Genomic DNA, 20,042 nt, shown 5'->3' with positions numbered 1-20,042 from the left:
TTTTTTTTTTTTGAATAAATTTTTTTATCAAATATTGTTTTTACCCTTTTTATCCAATGGAATGAAACTTTTATACAGAAAAAGAAATTAAAAAAAATATAATAGAGTTATACTTTAAATGAATATTGAAAAACATGTCAAAATTTGATGTAAAAAATTTAATGGGACATGTGAAGTACTAAATTTTCGTCAATACAAAAAATCTAAAATTTAAAAAATTTATATCGGTAACATTAATCAAGTACCAAAAATCGATCGATATAATGAGATCAGGACCCCTACAAAAAATACCTCTATCTCAGTTAATCTATGAGGATATTTTATATAGACAGTAAATTAAGAACATCATTATCAATCCATTATGCATTGTCTCATCTTTCCCTACTTTAGTATCCTATGCTATTTATCTATTTTTTTTTTAAAAAAAAATCTTTTTATATATCTATATATTTTATTATTTTTGTACCTTTACATAGATATTTCAGTCACTTTTACATTTTTTCTGCATAAGCTTACCCTGTAAGTACTTTTCTCTTTTTTATCATGCTCTTTTGCACTAATATTTGAAATTCTTGATTTTTATTATTTTTAGGTTCTTTTTTCCTATTTAGAGAAATTAATTTGACTGTTTTTGATGTTCTTTAGTGTCAAGATTGTTCTTTTCATTAGATCTTGGATACCCTTTTGGTTTTATGTTCAATTTGTGTGTGTTTGATGTTTTTAGGTAATGAATTGTGTGTTAGTTCATTAAAGTTCTTGTCTTTTGGTTATGTACTTTATGTATGTACTTGTGTTAGTTTTGAAATGTTTGTTCATTTTTTTGGATGTACTTGTGTTAAATCTGTTTTGGGTTCTGTCATGTTTTTCTTGTGGATTATGGCATGAATTGATTGCACAATATTTGGTTTATTGTAAAATTGCTTTCTTGAAGCTGTTCTCAAATTGAATTTGAAAGGCTTTATAGATGTTTCAAAGGTTGTTTGTATGGCTTTTTAGATGGTTTAAAGGTTGTTAAAATTTCTGGTTTATTGTAAAATTGTATTTCTTGAAGCTGTTTTCTAAGTGGAGTTGAAGGCTTTTTAAATGTTTAAAGGTTGTGTTTTGTGGAATATTTAGTTTTTTAGTATTAGGGGAGGAGAGGCAGTAAGTGTTAAGTGAGGATTCGATGATTCGTACTAATGACGAAGTCACAAGAATGGAGAATGATTCGATGATTTGAAATGTTTGTTCTTTTTCTTGAATGTACTTGTGTTAAATCTGTTTTGGGTTCTGTCATGTTTTTCTTGTGTGGATTATGGCATGAATTGATTGCACAATTTCTGGTTTATTGTAAAATTGTGTTTCTTGAAGCTGTTTTCAAATTGGACTTGAAAGGCTTCATAGATGTTTCAAAGGTTGTTTTAGTGGCTTTTTAAAAGGTTTCGAGTTTTTTTTTTGTGGAAGATTAGTTTTTCAGTGTTAGGGGAGGAGAGGCAGTAAGTGTTGAGTGAGGATTCAACGATTCGTCCTCATGACAAGAATGGAGAATGAGGGGCTCTTGCCACTATGCCATCTACAGATCTTTTCGTTCCTGTCTGCCTTGTGAACACCGTAGATTAGAGAGGAAGATGACAAGGGTTGTGACAAGAACTAAAAAATCCAATTAGATTTAACACTTTATTTTGCCGATTTTTTATATTATTTTATGAGGGATTCTTGTTGTATCTGCTTCTACGTCTTAGTACTATACTAAAGTACTAACTTGAGCCTCTGAATTGCTTAAACTGCTGCTTCTGCCAATCTGACCAATTACTAAGAGATTAGTTCTAAGTTGAAAATTTTAAATTTGAGAAACAATTTGCAAGTTTGTTACTTATACGATTTTGTCCAGAATTGCATTGTTACATGTAGGGTGTTAGCAATTTGTTCTCATGTATGTTTTAGACTGATGTTTATGATTTCTTTGCAGAAAACCAGTGGTCATTTTTCAGTCTCAGTATATATCAACAACTCTGGATCGTCATTAAGGTAGCTTATATTTTAATTGTTGTTTTTTATTATGTTGTTCGTAAAACTTAGTTTCATAGGTAATATACAGTTGTGATGCCAATGGTTCTGGCAGAATTACATTTGAGTTAGAGAACTATAAACTTGAAATTGACATGCAGAGAAAAGATGATAAAAAATAAACAATTTTCGGATGTGGTGGCCAATTTTAACGACTGGGATACACATTTACAAATTGGGTTTCCCACTCGTATAAGATTTTCCCTTTGTAAACGTATGTCTAAAATGTAAAAATCAATGTGTATCCCAATTGTCCTAATTGTCCAATTATTTTTTTTTAAAAAGACGTTATTTTCGTATTCTTTACTAAAAAGTTGTTTTGACCTTCACTGGCACATTCAGATACAATTCATTTAAAATTTTCATCTCTTGACATGCAAATACATTTTAAAATCTCAAAAATTTGAGTAGTCTATTTCAAGTTTAATGACAAATTAGGAGAATCTGACATCTTTATTTCTTGAAAGTCAACTTAGGTTATGACCAATCCATCCCTTTCATCTGCTAGACTACACATGGACTTAAAAAATTAGTCGGGGATGCTTGGAACTCCTATCTTTTAGTTCGGGATTAGGAAATACAGAAAGTTCCGAAACCAGTGTAGTTCATGGATTTCATAGAAATGTACCTTTTAGCCTTTTTAATTTTTTTTTGTACTTGTGGTATTTTATTCTGTTACCTCGGTCTTTATTAAATATGAAAGATAACTAACGCCATCATATCTTATACGTAGGTTTCAAATCAATTATGGGTTTTTCACCTTACCCAACTCCAATCGATGCTGGAATGTTATGCATAATCCTGATAAACACAGTCAAATCAATCTCTACATTGAAGGAAATAGTGTGGCATATCCTTCATGCTATAGGCATCCAAGTCGTGTCATGGGAAGAATATTCTACTGTGAGCCCCACTAACTTTTCTGGAAGTCGTGAGATCTGCTTTGGGACCTCCATTGAAGAATTCCGTAGCCGGATTCCAGCTGTCAATTATGACTCACTTTGCAGTCATAAGCAGCTCGAGCATGAATGCTCGGTTTGCTTGACAGAATTCAAACCAGAGGCAGTGATAAACCACTTATCCTGTGGCCATGTTTTTCATAAAAGTTGCCTAGACAAGTGGTTGAAATATAGGAACGTCACCTGCCCGAATTGCAGGAAGCACATGATTCCCGCAGAGGATGAGGAAGATACTTGCCCAATGTGAGCAATAGAGGATGAGGAAGATACTTGCCCATTGTGAGCAGTTCCGTTGAAATGCCCCTTGAGTGAGTTATATTGTGTAGTTTAGTTGGGTATAGAGTCTTATATGTTGGATATGGCATATTTTTGTCTCTTAATTGTTCTCGTCAGGATTTGAAGCTTGCGAGAAACAAAGTTATATATGTACAAATGATTGTAAGGTTTCAATAGTTATATGGATGTGGCCTAAGAACCTTTATTGAGCTTAATAATGATGAGGATCACTTTGCTATAATTTATTTCTAACATTCTATTGCAAAGGGTTCTTAAACAGATGAACTAAACTTTCTACTGCAGGAGATTTCTTAAACAGACAAACTGAAAGCAGAACATACTCCACAATGAAGATATGTGAAGAAGACCGGGTATGATATTTCAATCTATTCTCTATCCTCGAATATCCAGATTTCATTTCAGATCGCGTCTGTGTAAATGCAGATACTACTAACATGGTTTCATCCAGTTTGCTTTTGACTCATTTAGTTTTTTCTCGTGCTAAAAAGTTATTACAACGGAAATTGAATATGATATGTAATTAGAGGATAGGTTTTTCAGTTCAAATAGGTCTTCAGATAAGTAACAGTGTGAGCACCATCGCGTAAAATGCACAAATCTTCAAGACGACAACTATAGTAACAGTGTGTAGCAAGCGTAAAATATAGTTAAAACTGAGATCCCACAAAGGAGAAAATTTACGATTTTTATACATCAGTCTTGTTCTGGTACTACTCCAGAACGAAATGAAACTATAGTGTTCAATACAGACATACTCAGAGTGCATAGTATATAAAATTTCTCAAATTTACTAATAGTGCAGACTGCAGAATGTCAAGTGTTACCAGCAAGCTCATTAAGTTTGGAGCCAACGGACTTGCTACTACGCGACATACTGTTCCTGTGATGTCGACATCTGAAAGATCCAGCATGAGTGGTTGGAGAGCACAAGCAGTTGTACTTAACGCCCGCGGCTTTCGTTACAGGTGATGTAGGTTGTGAAGAGTTGAATGTGTTCTTCTGTGGTACATTTAGCTGTGACAGCACCATCTTTGGTTTTGGTATATCAGATTGCCGTGCTTCTTCTACTTTCGGTTCCCCCATTGTTGTCGATACCTGTAAGCTTCTGAGAACTTCACCAGACAATACAGTAATTTAGTCTGATGTAAAGCCATATTTCGAAAGTATTTGAACATGTTTGTTAAATATATGATCCTATCGTGGCCTTCGGACTTCATCTAAGACCTTAAGGTTTTAGATGAGCCGGTTACTCAACAATGTTTTCGAAACTACAGATGCATGAGATTGAAATTTTCCCTTGCATTTTGTATGGGATGATTGGCTTTTGTTACATTTGTATGTGTTGTTCCCAGAACAAAACCAATCTTTAAAATTAGATCCAAAAACATTCTTAACAGATGTATCACAAGAAATTAAACTATATGACAGGCAAGAACATTATATTAAACAAATCAAAAAAACCTGCAAATTCAGAAAATGTATCCGGTGAAAATGAACTGCACGAGCTATAGGCAAACAAATCTTGCGCCTAGGTTCCCCAATATCGTAGTGACCCAAAAATTTCAAATTCTCTATGAATAAAAGTATTATTATGCAGTCTGCATATCATGTACAACCGATCTAAACTGATTTCAACTAAGGCCGTCCCCGCGTATTGATAGGAAAAAACTATTATATCAACGGATTAATAAAAAACCACTAAAATTTTTTAGATGATCAATGAGAATTAGATCACTTTATTAACAGAATTCTCCATGAATAATTTCTAGACAAAGGTCTCAATTCATGATTCGAATATTCATTGATAGCCCAGTGGCAAGACCCCTCTCGAGGTCATGAATTCAAATCTTTGCTTAGCTTTCCGAAATAAATCAACATGTAAACAAAAAAAATCAGGATTAGACTGCAACATGAAGAACAAAGGATTACCTGAGGCTTGTAGTTTTCAGGGTTTTTACAATGTTAAGGTAAAAAAAACTCCTTTAATTGATGAATGGCAGGGGAGAGGAGAGAAACAAATTATTTTTTGTTACAAAAATGCTTTATTTAGCATTTACATTTATGACAAAATCAATTACTTCCTGTTTTTACTGATTGCAGTTAAAATTTAGAGGTTATAATTAATCCTGCACCTCAGACCAATAATTATAGGATTATAAATCTGTATCTCTCCATATATAGTACATCTGATTTACAAAATGCGAATACATAATAGATAGGTCTATCAATACAATCATTCATGAAATATTATTTTCTATTTTAATTTTTAATTGATGAAATATTCTTTTTTCTGAAGAGAAATGTTAAAGTTCCAAAAACTATTACCAGAACCGAATGATGAATTGTCAACGTCCTATTGGATATTCACTCATAAATGAAATGGATTTCTCTTGTATTAATATGAGTCTCACTAATTAAAAGATGACACATGTCATTTTGGAAAGATTTTGAGAAATTTTTTGGGGTTTTTTTGAAAAATACCCAAGTCTAAAACATTTTTGCAAAAATACTGTCATTTTTTAAAAAAAATTGCAAAAATACTTTTTAATTTGCAAAAATACTATTTTTCATAAAAATTTGCAAAAATACGATTTTTTGGCAACTCCAATCAACTGCATGCAACTTTTGACGAGTTTTTGCAACTACATGCAATCTCAAATCAACCAAAAAAAATTTTATTTAACTAGTTGCATATCTGGTTACTATTGGTTGATTTTGGTTGTTTCCGTATTTTTACAAAAAAAATCAGAAAATTGTAAAATCACAAAAAAACTTAGAAAAGTTAGTATTTTTGGTAAATTCTCAAAATTGTGGTTATGTAGCATTGCTCTATTCCGGATGACAAGTGAGGTTTATATTTTTGATAATCTTGTGTACGATAGGTCACAAATATAACATGAGATGTTGGATTTATCTGAGATACAGGTAACTTTAGCCTAACATGTTCCTTTGGTTCATTTTTACTTCTTCTGGGAACCACTACAAATTTTGCTTTGCTGCACTACTGCTGCAGAGTGCAGACTAAGAGCCTGGGAATTTTTTTCTTCTAAAGTAGCAAGGAAGATTTTTACAGTTCAGAACACTCAGACACTGAAGCAATTAAGTAACTGACAATGCATCTACTAAGCAGGCCTGCACAGGCAACTCTCGGACGATCTGTCGTGAAACTTTTAACAGATTAGTCATGGAATATCGCAGAAAACCATTATCGCCTGTATAACACAGAAACGTTGTATGACAACAAAGAACGCCAAGAAATAGAACATTGCGATTATGTAGGCTTAATACTTGTGCAAATGCATTCAGATTTCTTGTCACTATTTAAGATTAGAGGGTTCTGAAGAAGAACACAATACAGGAAGAGTGCCATTATAAGTGCACCTTGAATTTAGTCATCAACTGGCCGAACTGCAGGTATGGACACCATCCTTGCAGTCCTTGGTAAGATCATTGAAAGTCTCAATCTGCTTTTTGCCTCTCAAGAAAATTTCTGTATCGACAGAGGCCCTCATATAACCGTCAAATTCAACAGGAACACCATTGTTGAGTTTGGTTGTCTCAGAATACCACTCGCTGTTTTCATCCCAAAGATCTCTGTAGTCATCAAGAAAATGAGTAGTGTACTTGTCTTTTAGAGGATCAAAGAAGGTTGTGTCTGGTTCATCTGTTGCAATGTACAAGTTCCTCCCGTCTTCAATTCTGTCCTGCAAGGTCGATAAGAGAGCTTCAGGAGAGGTATCTGATGCAAGATTAGGCCAACGATCCCTGTCTCTTGCTTTCTCCCCTCTAACAACATGAACAGAGTCAAAATCCCATTTCAGCTTTGTCGCAATGGTTGATACTATATCCATCAACCGTTTAGATTTCCATATCAAATGCCAAGGCCGTTGGATGACAGATTCTGTGTCCCCTTCACATACCCTGTACCAGTAATTATCTGGCTCCACCGAGCCAAACTTCCTCATGACTAACGTATCCTTCACACGAGCTAACTTTTCCGGCTTGACCCTATAATCCTCTACAAGGTAGAGTCCTAATCTATTTCTCTGGTGCCATATGTTCCAGTCCTCCCAAAACTGAGTCTGGTCTAACACAGAAGCTGATTCTTTGAGGTGCTCAAAATCAAAGTAAAATCTGAAATCTCTCCCTTCTTCATCGAGACCCGAGGCAGTGTAAATAGAAGACAAACAAAGACTCAAATCCATCACCAATGTCCTTTTCAAATATTGAGCCTCACCTAATGCACACATGAAACTCCACAGATAATGATCCATACTCTTGCATCTATCTCCACCCCCAGAGTAAAACAAGTACTTCCCACGCCTAAACGATTCCTCAGATTCAACAACCGGAAGTGTATCGTTTACACTTTCCCCAAAAACAGGAACAACACTACCCTGCTGTTCCCCCCCTACACCTTTCTTCTCAAAACCATCTCTCTGATTCTTCTTCCTCTTCCTCGCGTTCCCTCCTGAATGATACTCTCCAATCCCCACCACACTCAACGTACAATTCTCCGACCTCTGAATCACAAACTCCCGATAATCCTTATAAAATCCAGTAACCTTCCCTTCATTAGGCCTAAACCTCCAAGCCATATGACAAGAACTATCATTCCAACCACGAACTGCCTTCCCAAACCTATAAAAATGTATATCCTTAAAACGCTCTATAGCTGCAGTCATCAACAGATGAAAAACTTCCGGATCCCTACAATCTATCGGCTTCTCCATCGCCTCGTTACAATCAAACTCACCCAAATCATTACCATTCGAATCCACTCTTATATCCCCTAAATCAACATCACTAACATTAATAAAATTCGCAAATGCAGGCTGATGTGAGGCCATAAAATCCTCACCAGTCCTGACATTAGTACTATCCTTAGTAAACGTTGCATTCGATTCAGATGTCAGAAACTTCGTTATTTTCCTAGAGGGATTAAACAACGGATCTTCGGGCTCGTAAGTTGTAGCAATTATAGTGAAAATCAAAACACCAAGAACAAACAGACTGAAACAAAGGTTCCCAAATAAAGCTAGAACATTCTGTCCAACATTCTCCACCCGGAAACTTCCGGTCCTATACAATGAAGATCTTCCGTACATTTTAACCTATGATTTATCATCACAACATAATCACATAATCAAAAATCAATCCCATAATTTAAAAAAAAATCGGTAAATATATATTTAAGGATCACTTAGCAAAATCTTTATTAACATATGGGCTCACGTAACGAACTCTACAAACCCTATATAAATCACCAGTCACATTAGTACAAATTATCGTTACAGTATTAGAAAACCCGAAACAAATCACCAGCCACGTTAGTATAAATTATCGTTACAATATTATAAAACCCGAAACAAATCCCCAGTCACTTCAGCATTATAAAACCCGAAACAAATTACCAGTCACTTTAGTACATATTATGGTTGCAATGCAATATACAGTTAAGGATCACTTACATAGCAACATCTTTTGATAAAGGGTCATGTTATAAACTCAATAAACACCATACAAATCACCGGTCACGCTAGTACAAATTATCGTTACAGTATTATAAAACCCGAAATAAATCACCACGTTAGTACAAAATATCATTACTGTATTATAAAACCCGAAACAAATCACCCTTTACGGTGCTAAAAATCACAATTCAACCGAGATATTAAAATAAATAAATCATGAATGGATTAAGGTACCTGAAATGAGCATTAGAAAGAGTAATGCAGCAACAGTAATGAGGGGGATTAGATCACAAGTGAAGTGATGAGAAGGGGCTAATAGTACAACTATAGAGATCCTTTTTTGGTGCATACGTGGCGCTTTGTTGATGTAAGATTTTAGTTCTTTATGTGACGTGGACAGTTTATGTTTTGTTTTGACTAGACAGATTTGCTTAATATACTTAGTTATCAAACAAGCTGCCATGCAGAAGATGACAAGAGTGCTGAATGAAATCATGTCATGCCAAAATTTTAGTAAGATTATGAATAATTCAGATTGTTTAATGTGCCATTTTTAAAAATGTTAGATACAATTTGTCTCTTACTCCCTCCGTCTAGTTTACTATTTACACGTATTTCGAGATTTTTATAAAGTACTCCCTCCGTCCCTAAAAACGTTTCCTATTTGTGTTGGACACGTTTGTCAATGCACACTTTTGATTGTTAATATCTTTAAATTTGTATTAGTATTAAATATAAAAATTTCAATACGAATCCAACGAGATCGGTCATTGTTATGTTTGATATTATAGATTAGACGTAAATTAGTAGTCAATCGCTTACCGTGAACAGTACCGAAAGTTAAAAGAGGAAACATATATTGGGACGGAGGGAGTATAGTTTTATAATGTATAGAACTTAATGGGTAGAGGGAGTATACGATAAATTTATACAAAAACATAAAATGAGAACATAAGCGGAAATTTATACAAAATTATTCTCAAATGTCTATCAAACTGGTAATTTTTATAAAATGTACGGATCATGTTTTAATATGCACCCGCAAATTAAAAATCTTTAAATATCATCACAGACGGATTTTGGGTATTATAGCATTGTCCTGATCAATACCACAAATGAAATGATTTTTTTATGATAAATATAACTTATAACCTTATAAATTAGTCTATGTTCTTATAAATTTTCGGGATGACCGAGTATCGAAACCAGGACATGGGACGATAAATGATAAATTTTTAACCACCTAAGATATCAATAAATGATTTTAGATGAAAACTATTGCAGAAAAAGTGAAGGGTTCAAGTCCGACACATTAAAGTTGAGTAAACTTTAACTCATAATTTATTTTTTGATTATTAATTTGAAAAGAGTTCAGATATTAAAACCCATTTATTACAAAATTTATAACGTTTCTCTAAAATTAAGTACAAACGTTATGTATGACAAAAATTCAAGCAGAGAAGAAACAAATGCAGTAAAGTGAATAAGAGAACCAGAACAAAATGAATAGTTAATTCATCTCAATTTATCTGCTTTGTTTGATTTTTGATTGTCAAATCAACTAAATTTTGATTGTAAATAAAAACTTATTCTTTCTTTATTTTAAAAAACTGAAAATACATATTAAAATATATTAAACATCCTTTCAAATTATATAATTTTTATAAATATTTTCGATAATTCACTATGTGAAATTTTCGGTCAAATTTGGGTCAATTTGATCGTCACGTGATTTGCAGGCTATTGAGTGAACCCGTAGGATTTATCCAGTGTGACCCGAAAGATAGCGGTTACGGGTTATCTACGATTAAAAAAGTCAAAAAAGACAAATAAATTAGTACGAAGGGAATATTTAAATTCAATATTCTCGACAAATCGATAAAAATACCTCATTTTTTGATCCCACTGTTCAAAAAGTCTAAAGACACTAAACACCGTCCAAAATACCCGTTATACATGTATCAAAAATATGTATATTTAAAATTTTCAAATTTAATAAACGACATGTATAGACCCACATACGTGCTCATTTTATTGTTGAAAAACATTACCCATTTATAATATGCGCGTTCTTTGTTAAATTTTGGAAAAATGAATATTTAATACGCATCTCCCATATACGTTTTAAATGGATATTTTGAATATTTAAAGCTCAAAAATAAGTATTTTGTTACAACATCCTCTACTAATCTATTTGTTTCGGCACAATACATGTTGCAGATCTAAAATAAAAAATGAAAATTTTAAATTCACATAAACCAAAAGAATTTCACTAAAATTCTTTGATTTTGAATTACAAATCTACAACAGTTGTAAACTGTTACAATTTCACATATGACCTTGAGCTGCTGGCCTGCAGAATATTATGATTTCGTATTGTTAATTTGTTATTTTCAGTTTTTTTAATTTTCAGAATATTTGTATTTAGTTTGTTAAGCAATCCGGAAACAAAATGGCTAATTATTTAGATCTATTTGTTTTTCAACCTGGTTGCATGATCAGTTGGGGGTTTGTCCCGATTGAATAGTTTTTAAGTCATTAATGAAATCTGCTTTAAATTTGGCAAAAAAAAAAATTTGTTATTTACAAGAGCTTCCAAGCTCTACCACCGTTCATACTAAACTTCTTAAGCCTACCAAAAATCATCACAAAAATGAGAACCAATTTTCCCTGGTTACTCCATTTTCCGGAAAATCCGTACCATTTATTCTCGCAAAAATCTTCGGTTTTTAACCGTCGATCGCAGCTATATCCCGTCGTAAATCCCACGTTCCCGTACGCACTGCACAAATTCATTAAACTCATCAACTTCCGTTCTCCGATATAATATAAGATCCAGTTGAATCTTATCTTAATACCTTACGAATATTAGTTACGAACTTCAAAAAATTCGAAAAATTAACATTTTAACACGAGAACACGTGAGAATACGGATAGACTATTGTTACCTTATGACCTCTGTCACAATGTTGAGAACACTGAAATTTACTGGATCTTCCTTCATGTTCTTCCTCTCACATATACAAATTAGGAATACAAAAATGGCCAAATAAGTAAGTTGTGAGAATATTATGTTATCTTTTATCACTTCTTTTCTCTTCTTTTTTAATTCTTCATCTTCTTCTACTCTTGGCATGAATGTAGTGTAGGGAGGAAGGTACCTGCTCAACAACCAAATTAAAAATATAAAAAACAATACTATAATCAATTTATTAACCTAAATTCAGTGTTCTAAAAATTGTCCGATTTTTCAGAAAATTGATGATAAGTTTTTCATTCATTTTTAAAAAGTATTTAACCAATTTATACGATTTATCGTTATGGATTATTTTTAAATTATAAATTTTATTATAATTAACACTAATATTAAATATCTCGTATTACCAATATATTATTATTCCCTCTGTCCCCCATTTGTTTATACTTTCCTTTTTGAGATGTCCTTTCTAATGGTTTACATTTCAAAAATTTTCAAAAATAACAAAATTTTATAAATTTTAAAATAACTACATCCAGTACGAGGGTGAGTGATCAAAATACCCACAATTTGGGGAGATTTGCTCAAAATACCCACCGGCGGGAAAAGTGCCCAAAATACCGACGAAATACGCATTATCAACTTGCGTATTCTGATTTTCAAAAATTTTACAAAGAATACGCATGTCAGACATGCGTATTCTTTGTAAACTTTTTGAAAATCAGAATACGCATCTTTAAAATGCATATTTCGTGGGTATTTTTGGCACTTTTCCCGCTCGGTGGGTATTTTGGGCAGTTGAAGCTGGAAAGTGGTGTATTTTGGGTATTCTTTCTACTTCTCTCCACTATACCTAATTTATACATATAATATTAATCGGTCACTATTTTACTCATTTTTTTAACTTTTCTTCACTATTTTATTATTTTAGCTTTTCTTCACTATTTTATTATTTTTTTTAAACTTCGTCCTCAATTTAAATATAAATATTTGGTAAGGATGGAGGGAGTATTAGATATCTCGATTAGATATCTCAAGTGATTAATTCTAAGTTTGGTATGAATTTCGTGTTTGAAATATTCAATGTGTAAATTGATTAACGTGACACATGCTTAGAAGTGACTAGATATGACACTACCACCACTAGCCAGCAATTTGCAATTATTATTGCAATTTGCAAGCAAGGACTTACTTAGAGGAGTCTTCAAGTATAATTACTCTTATCTAAATATGCATTATTACTACTAAAATAATGTCAAATTCTAGTGCATGATTGATGCAAGTATGACTTATTTACACATACGAAAAGCTACAATTCTCTTAAGTGTTCAAGAATTAAGACACGTAGTAATATTAAAAATACATTAAAATGTTTAATATGAATTTGATTGGGTGAGTAGTTGAATATTAGGCCTACCGTCCTAGGTAAGTGCCTGCATACGGTCATATACATGTTACTCTCTCCGTCTCGTTAAACGTTTCCTAATTTGACTTTCGGTACTGTTAATGTTAAACGATTGACTACTAATTTACGTCTAATCTATAATATCAAACATAGTAATGAGTGATCTCGTTTGATTCGTATTTATCAGTACTTTAATACAGTGAAATTTTTATATTTAATACTAATACAAATTTAAAGATATTAACAATCAAACGTGTGCATTGGTAAACGTGTCCAATACAAATGAGAAACGTTTTTAGGGACGGAGGGAGTAACCCATTACTCATGAATATATTTGTATATACTATTTATATTTATCTACATGATTTATATTTATTTATTTTTTAATTATATTTTTGATTGGGGTCTTGGGTGAAAACAACTTATTCATTCTCTTATTATGAAATTAATCATTTTTTTTCACCTAACTTGTTAATTACATGAACCTAATAACCTCATTAAAATAATATTTTTTCCGGTCCCAACATAACAGACACTGTATATTTTTACTTCCCATAAAATAATAAAATCTTTAAAGTAATATTTTTTTCTCGATTTCAATCCTATTACTTTAAAGAGATTTAACTGTAACATGTTAACTCAAAAGTTATTATTCTTGCTAATTAAGAGTTTTAATTGGACTACAAGGTTTGGTATATGCATGTATTTATCTTTTCTTAAAGACCATAACAAGAACTGTTCTCTCAGTTTCCACCCTGTACATTAATTTGTTGGTATGGGTAAGCCATAAAAAGTGTCATACCCCATGTTCCAAGATTACTAGTGTGACAACATGGGAAGGATCTAGCCATAATTGACTCAAATCATACTTCCCATTTTAATATACATTGCTCAAACTTTTTTGCACATTTAAAAAGATTTCATCACTTTTTTAAAAGCTTTTATCACCTTGTTAGAATACGTGCAGCAAGAATCGAATTCATAACCTGAAACTGAAACTATAATATTAAGTTTTTATGAAAAAATGTGTCTATGTTCCGACAAATCTCCGAATCACCCAGAAACATATCCAGAACCAGAATCTAGAACGATAAGAAATAAGTTTAGCTATATATAACATAATAAATGCATGTAATGCAAGTGCATGAGAACGCAAAGTTTAAGATTGGTATTTAGATAAGACTTACTTATTTTTATGCAAGATCAATTTTCTAGGACCTACTTACGAAGTGAGATAAAAATCCGATATTTAGTCCTAAATCATGAATTTGTGCATGAGATTAGTAGTAAACTTACATCATAACCACGAACAAAACCAAGATTGCAGGGGCAATGGTAGCAATATCAAGCACAGTTTCACCAGTATGCCTTGCATTCACAGCCTGGAACAAAAACCCCACCAACTTCTGATAAACATTCAGTCCTGTTACTCCATCATTATGCCACTCCATTACACCAAGAAATATCCACTGCACTACTACAAACCCTAAAACTGTGAACACCAGAAGCCAAGAATGAGGCCCCGGGAGCAAATGCAAGTACCCGATTTCTCGATTTTTTTCGAGTAAATATTTTGCTTCGTCTTTTTTAATGTACCTTCCAAGCAACCATATAGTAAGCCTCAAGAAAGATGGAAATAGAGTGTTTCCTAACAGAGCTTGAGGGATCAGAATCCATAGAAGCCCGGAGTTCTTTGCGAAGACCACCATGTTTTCGTTTGTTGGCACGAATCCACAGCTTGCAAATGTCGAAACTGTTGTGAAGACCACGAATGTTGATTCTCTGAGGTTTTTTCTTTCGAGAACTTTTTTAGCACTTGTGTAAATGCTGAAATATATACCAACTAAAAATACTCCTAGTAGATGAAGTACTAGTAAGTATCCCAGCACTACGAACCCGAGAAATTTTATCGACTTGTACTTTAAGTATCTGGACGAGGACGACGAAGATTGCAGAGGTAAGATAGTGTTACTGGTGAAAAAATCAGCAGTGTAATTGCTGTCACCATTTCTTTGATTAGATGCAGATTCATTCGACGGATAGAATTGATCCTCTTCATCGTGTGCTGCAGCTTCTGCAGGGACTATAACACCGATATCGATTTCATCTAGCGGATGAACATTAATCGAAGAATCTGAAATTGATGATGTGGTATCAAATGCAGCTGCAACAATGTTCTTCAGAGTATAAGTGGATAAATTCGACAAGTCTTGTTCGAGTTTGAGAATCCATCGTAAATGAAGGCCGATCATCGAAGTGAAGACCTCGGATCCGATTAGCATCAAGATTGTCATGACAATTAATTGTGCATTCGAGAAAGCCTCCATTTCCACCACTGACATACTCGACACAGTGATAGCGGACACGGAGGTGAAGAAAAAATCGAAATTGCTCGTACCGTTACTTTTCGGTTTAACAAATTTAAGCAGGAAAAATCCGATCCACGAAACCGAGACGAAATAAGTCAATTCGGTGAAAAATGCGTTCATTTGGAGGAAGATGTAGCGGTAAAAATACATGGTAAGAAACCATGTTGATCTGAGAAAACTTGTCATTCTCATGCATGAACAACTGTAAATATTTACCAGCAATTTTTTACAGTTGCTCATCTTGAAAAAGTTACTGGCAAACATTTGGTTCATTGTGTATGTGTTTGTGTTTGAACAAGGCTTGTTTGGCAATGCAAATGTGGCACTATATATACACTAGAGAGATTTATGAATGTGGGTGAAATTAGATTAATGTTAATCAACTTAATTAGCTAAAGAATGAGACAGAGATTAGTAACCTTAGCTACATGGTCGGCTGCAGGTGAGACTCTAATTTGCCAGTTTAGTGACTTCGCTGGCCAATGATTGAGCTCCACGTTTGTCTGTTTGGTAAAGACTTATTTTGGTAGAGTTCTGATTTTAACTTTTTTTCATTTGAACGGAACGAGATAACTAAGTGCTTAATACTTATCTCTTGTCGTCCAGGTTCAGGTTCTAGGTTCAATTCTCGCTCACCCGAGTAAAACATATAAGGCAAATGAGTAAAAAAAACTCTTTTTCCTTAAAAAAAGTGGTGGGGGACTCAAATATAATTTGAATTTTTTTCCCAAAATATTGATATTTTGGTTACTTATCTTTTTTACTTGTCTTTTTACTCTTTAAGTTGGTTAAAAGTGTGCACTATGAACAAAATCAATGTAGCGCCAATTAAAATAAAAAAATTTATTTAAATTATCAAAATTATAAATTTAGTCGAGATCGAAATGAGTTCAAATATTTAAATTTAAATTAAATAGTGATCATAAACTTGACTATTGTGCTCACATAGAGCATGATTTATACACTAATTTTATTAATGTATTTACAAATTTTATATAATTCACAATGGTATAACATATATATAACAGAACTTCAATTATTTTCCGTGCATAAGTAAAATGGAAAAAATGCTTCGACTACCAAAATTAAAATTTAAAAAAAATCTCAAATTTTATATGATGTTTTCCCATCTATACTAAATCATAATAACCGAAATGAAATATAATATAAATCATCCTTTTAATTTCATAATTTTTATTAATCACAAATATTTGGTCTTTTTAATCGAATAATAGCCATGTGAGGAAAATTTAGATTTATGTCTCGTGAGTCAGAATTTAGTTATTAAATACGGTTTACATTATTTCGTTTGTAAGTTATTACGTGAACCCGTGAGATTTACCCAATACACACTCGAAGGTAGCGACTGCGGCTTCTCTAAAAAACAAAAAAAAACAAGAGTTATTTGCAAAATGCATCCCCGTATTTTGGTCAAAATGCATTTTTTTACCTATACTTTAGATAACTGCACTTTGCATCCCCTTACTATTTCGGCGCGACAAATTGCACCCTTTTCGTTAAATTTGTTAAAATTCTCAGGGGCATTTTAGGAAATTAAAATATTTAATTATAATTAGATCATTATTTAAGTTTTTTGACCCTCTAAATGATACTTTTCGAAAAAATTTAAAGAACGAAAATTACAGAGAACGAAAAAATCTTTTCAAAACAATAACATTCAAAATTATCAAAAAATTTACGAAGCCAAAATAAAATAAAATATATACTTATTGAATTTATTAAAAACAATTATAAAAAAAATATTTCAATTTTGAACCTTTTTATTTCGAGAAGATCTTTTTATTCTTTACAACTTCCGTTCTTTAATTTTTTTCGAAAAGTATCATTTAGAGGGTCAAAAAACTTAAATAATGATCTAATTATATCTAAATATTTTAATTTCCTAAAATGCCCCTCAGAATTCTAACATATTTAACGAAAAGGGTGCAATTTGTCGCGCCGAAATAGTAAGAGGATGCAAAGTATAGTTATCTAAAGTATAGGTAAAAAAATGCATTTTGGCCAAACCACGGGGATGCATTTTGCAAATAACTCAAAAAACAAAGAATTCAAGTTCTAGGTATTTATACCAATCTCACCCAATAATAAGAACACTTATGAGGGTAGCTAAATACGGGGCCAAACTAAATAACATGGCCGGGGGCCAGAATTATAACATCGCATGTGAATATATCAATAATGCAACCAAGTGGTCAATTGTACGGACCAATTGTTCAACCTTAATATCATTTTATTATACAAAATTATTCACTCAATCAAATAATGTCATTTTATAGTGATAATAATTGGAATAAAATAATTTAGTGATTAATTTAGTTAATTATCCGAATTTGAGAACCAAGTCATTGGCTAAACTAGATTTGTTTTTAATAGTTAAGTACTACGGAGTCCTTCGTTTCATGAGAGTCCTGGAGTCCATATTTTTTCTACAAATAAATTTTTCTAAAATTTTTCATTTTATGAAGCATATTTTACAAATATTACTATTTTAATAGATTTTTGCAAATCTCATACATATGAGAATATTACCAAACATTTTATGTTCTGCAACATAAATAAAAATATTCTGTAAACTAAGTATATTCCGCACAACAATAGATTTTGCAATATTTTACTTGTAAAATATATGAGATTTGTAAGATTATCATTAAAATATTGATATTTACATAATTCGATTCGTAAAATAATAATTTTGCAATATTTTATGTTATATATTACTTGTAAAAGATATGTGTATGTATAGTGGACTCCATAGAAAAGTGTGTCGTATGATAATATATGATAATATATGATAATATAGTGATTATTTAGTTAATTATTCAAATTTGAGAACCAAGTCATGGGCTAAATTAGATTTGTTTTTAATTCTTGGGTATTTTAATCTCTACCGCGTCGGAGCCGTGTACATTATTCACCATTGTTTATTACACTTATTTTTTGTATTTTTATATGTATACAAAATTGCAAGATGCCATGGTTCATGAACTTGCAATTCAATCAAAGAGTGGAATTAAGATTACATAATGTCAATTCACGTGTCACTCCCTCAAATAAATGGAATTTAGATTTCAATTTGTGCTAATTTGAGTTTGATGTGCCCTTATTAGAAGGTTATTAAGTTTTTGTAATACTTTGTACGTGTCAAAAATGCAATCGCAAGTTATTACTACCTCCGTCCCCTCATTTCTTTACTGTGTTTTCAAATGTTTGACACGTATTTTAAGACAACTGTAAAGTATACTTCCGTAATTTATTTTTAAAATTTTCTTCTTTGGTATAAAAGTTTGAATATTATATTTTTATTTATAAGAAAAAAAATTTGAAAAAACTTTATGCAACTACATTTAATAAGAGCATTAAAGTGCGTGACGAGTCCCCGTCCCCCAATGTAAAGAATTGAGGGGGACGGAGGGAATATTATGTAATGCTATTGTGATTTAAATTTCAAAGAGCCTCGGTTATAAAGGGGGATCAGTTGTGAACAAAGGTAAATAAATGTAAGTAAAACAATAAGTTAATTTCTACCAACTCGGATCAAATTTTTTCATGAAAAGCACAGACTATTGAAATAATAAGGAAGTTACAAAATGGGGAAGGGGCAAAATGTAAGCCCAAAAGACAAACTCAACCCACCCCACAAGCCCAATAAAAGTCCAATACAAATTATCAAACATAACTACCAATAAACTACAGAAGAGGCATAATACTAAGGATGCTAGGTAACTCGAATATGGTTTCAAAATAGTTACAGGCACGATGAATGTCGAATTGTAATTCGTGCGCGGGATCCTCTATTATTATAAAGAAAGTTATCATTTATAAAAAATATTTTTGAAATTTTTTTATAATAATATTTGGAGCCTCTAGCATTAATAAAAGATTAAAACACTTAAAATTTAATAACCCCAACGGCACCAGTTTCATTTCAGAAAGTATAAAGGATGCTGAGAATCATCCTCAAGGAGAACAAGGTGGCCGCGTGATGGATGAACGGTATAATCAACGACTACGATTCAAAGGTACCAACTCCTAAACACTACATTTGTGCTATAAATAGTTCAAGGAGAAGAGATTTTGGGGTTAATCTCTTTGTTACACTCATATGCATACACAGTCATCTTAAATTCCTATTTATTTTCATCTTCCTCAAATCGAGTTCTTACTTTCATATTGGAGGCGCCGCAGAATCCAAACCCCCCTTCCGGTGTTATTTTGTAAGAACCAACACAACAGTTACACTAACGTGCGCTTAGAAGAACACAATAGAAGGCCATTGCAATTGTGATAGATCATGTATATTAGGGATGAGACTGGTGAAGTGAGGAGTGGTGATCAAAAGAGTGCCATTTTTTTGAAACACGCTTAGAGGAATGAGTTTCCGATGAAGGACATGCAACATGATTAATGTTAATAGATCCTCCTCGTTTAGAACAATTTCCTGGGACATAGAAGTGCATCTTCTAACCTTCATTTCCTTTTCTTAAAGAGTTACAG

At 32.5% G+C, this 20,042-nt stretch overlaps 3 protein-coding genes and 1 long non-coding RNA gene across 9 annotated transcripts; 1 reads left to right on the top strand and 3 right to left on the bottom strand.

Annotated features, from left to right (window-relative positions):
- The first annotated feature begins 433 nt into the window (after positions 1-433).
- Positions 434-4,631, top strand: LOC141721695 (putative E3 ubiquitin-protein ligase XERICO). Of its 6 annotated transcripts, none has more exons than XR_012574824.1 (5): positions 434-519; positions 1,949-2,007; positions 2,780-3,313; positions 3,585-3,652; positions 4,112-4,631. XR_012574824.1 is itself a non-coding variant. In XM_074524743.1 (3 exons), the coding sequence occupies exon 3, from the start codon at positions 2,794-2,796 to the stop codon at positions 3,250-3,252; it is 459 nt and encodes a 152-aa protein (XP_074380844.1). In that variant the 5' UTR covers positions 435-519; positions 1,949-2,007; positions 2,780-2,793; the 3' UTR covers positions 3,253-3,522. The 6 variants fall into 6 exon arrangements, 3 of the variants coding, with proteins under 3 accessions (XP_074380844.1, XP_074380846.1, XP_074380845.1); XR_012574822.1 differs by having other exon boundaries at positions 4,105-4,631; XR_012574823.1 differs by having other exon boundaries at positions 4,100-4,631.
- Positions 3,969-5,346, bottom strand: LOC141721696 (uncharacterized). Its single transcript, XR_012574825.1, has 2 exons — positions 5,232-5,346; positions 3,969-4,414 (listed from the first exon to the last, which is right to left on the bottom strand). It is a non-coding gene; the product is annotated as an uncharacterized LOC141721696 (long non-coding RNA).
- Positions 5,347-6,338: 992 nt separating this feature from the next.
- LOC141717317 (uncharacterized) lies at positions 6,339-9,062 on the bottom strand. The gene is made up of 2 exons (XM_074519402.1): positions 9,011-9,062; positions 6,339-8,416 (listed from the first exon to the last, which is right to left on the bottom strand). The coding sequence occupies exon 2, from the start codon at positions 8,408-8,410 to the stop codon at positions 6,698-6,700; it is 1,713 nt and encodes a 570-aa protein (XP_074375503.1). The 5' UTR covers positions 8,411-8,416; positions 9,011-9,062; the 3' UTR covers positions 6,339-6,697.
- Positions 9,063-11,314: 2,252 nt separating this feature from the next.
- LOC141721693 (sodium transporter HKT1-like) lies at positions 11,315-15,873 on the bottom strand. Its single transcript, XM_074524742.1, has 3 exons — positions 14,455-15,873; positions 11,725-11,937; positions 11,315-11,558 (listed from the first exon to the last, which is right to left on the bottom strand). The coding sequence occupies exons 1-3, from the start codon at positions 15,798-15,800 to the stop codon at positions 11,360-11,362; spliced, it is 1,758 nt and encodes a 585-aa protein (XP_074380843.1). The 5' UTR covers positions 15,801-15,873; the 3' UTR covers positions 11,315-11,359.
- Positions 15,874-20,042: the final 4,169 nt, after the last annotated feature.

The sequence above is a fragment of the Apium graveolens genome, chromosome 4 (genome assembly GCF_009905375.1).
Source record: "Apium graveolens cultivar Ventura chromosome 4, ASM990537v1, whole genome shotgun sequence".
NCBI lineage: Eukaryota > Viridiplantae > Streptophyta > Magnoliopsida > Apiales > Apiaceae > Apium > Apium graveolens.
This window is presented reverse-complemented; position numbering and strand designations above follow the sequence as displayed.

Bases quoted from the DNA above. Each gene is read 5' to 3' on its own strand.
- LOC141721695 (XM_074524743.1), top strand. From the start codon at position 2,794: ATGGGTTTTTCACCTTACCCAACTCCAATCGATGCTGGAATGTTATGC.
- LOC141717317 (XM_074519402.1), bottom strand. From the start codon at position 8,410: ATGTACGGAAGATCTTCATTGTATAGGACCGGAAGTTTCCGGGTGGAG.
- LOC141721693 (XM_074524742.1), bottom strand. From the start codon at position 15,800: ATGAACCAAATGTTTGCCAGTAACTTTTTCAAGATGAGCAACTGTAAA. The intron at 11,938-14,454 runs GTAAGTTTACTA...GTTGTTGAGCAG, and splicing joins GTTTTGTTCGTGGTTATGAT to GTACCTTCCTCCCTACACTA. The intron at 11,559-11,724 runs GTAACAATAGTC...GAATTTGTGCAG, and splicing joins ATTGTGACAGAGGTCATAAG to TGCGTACGGGAACGTGGGAT.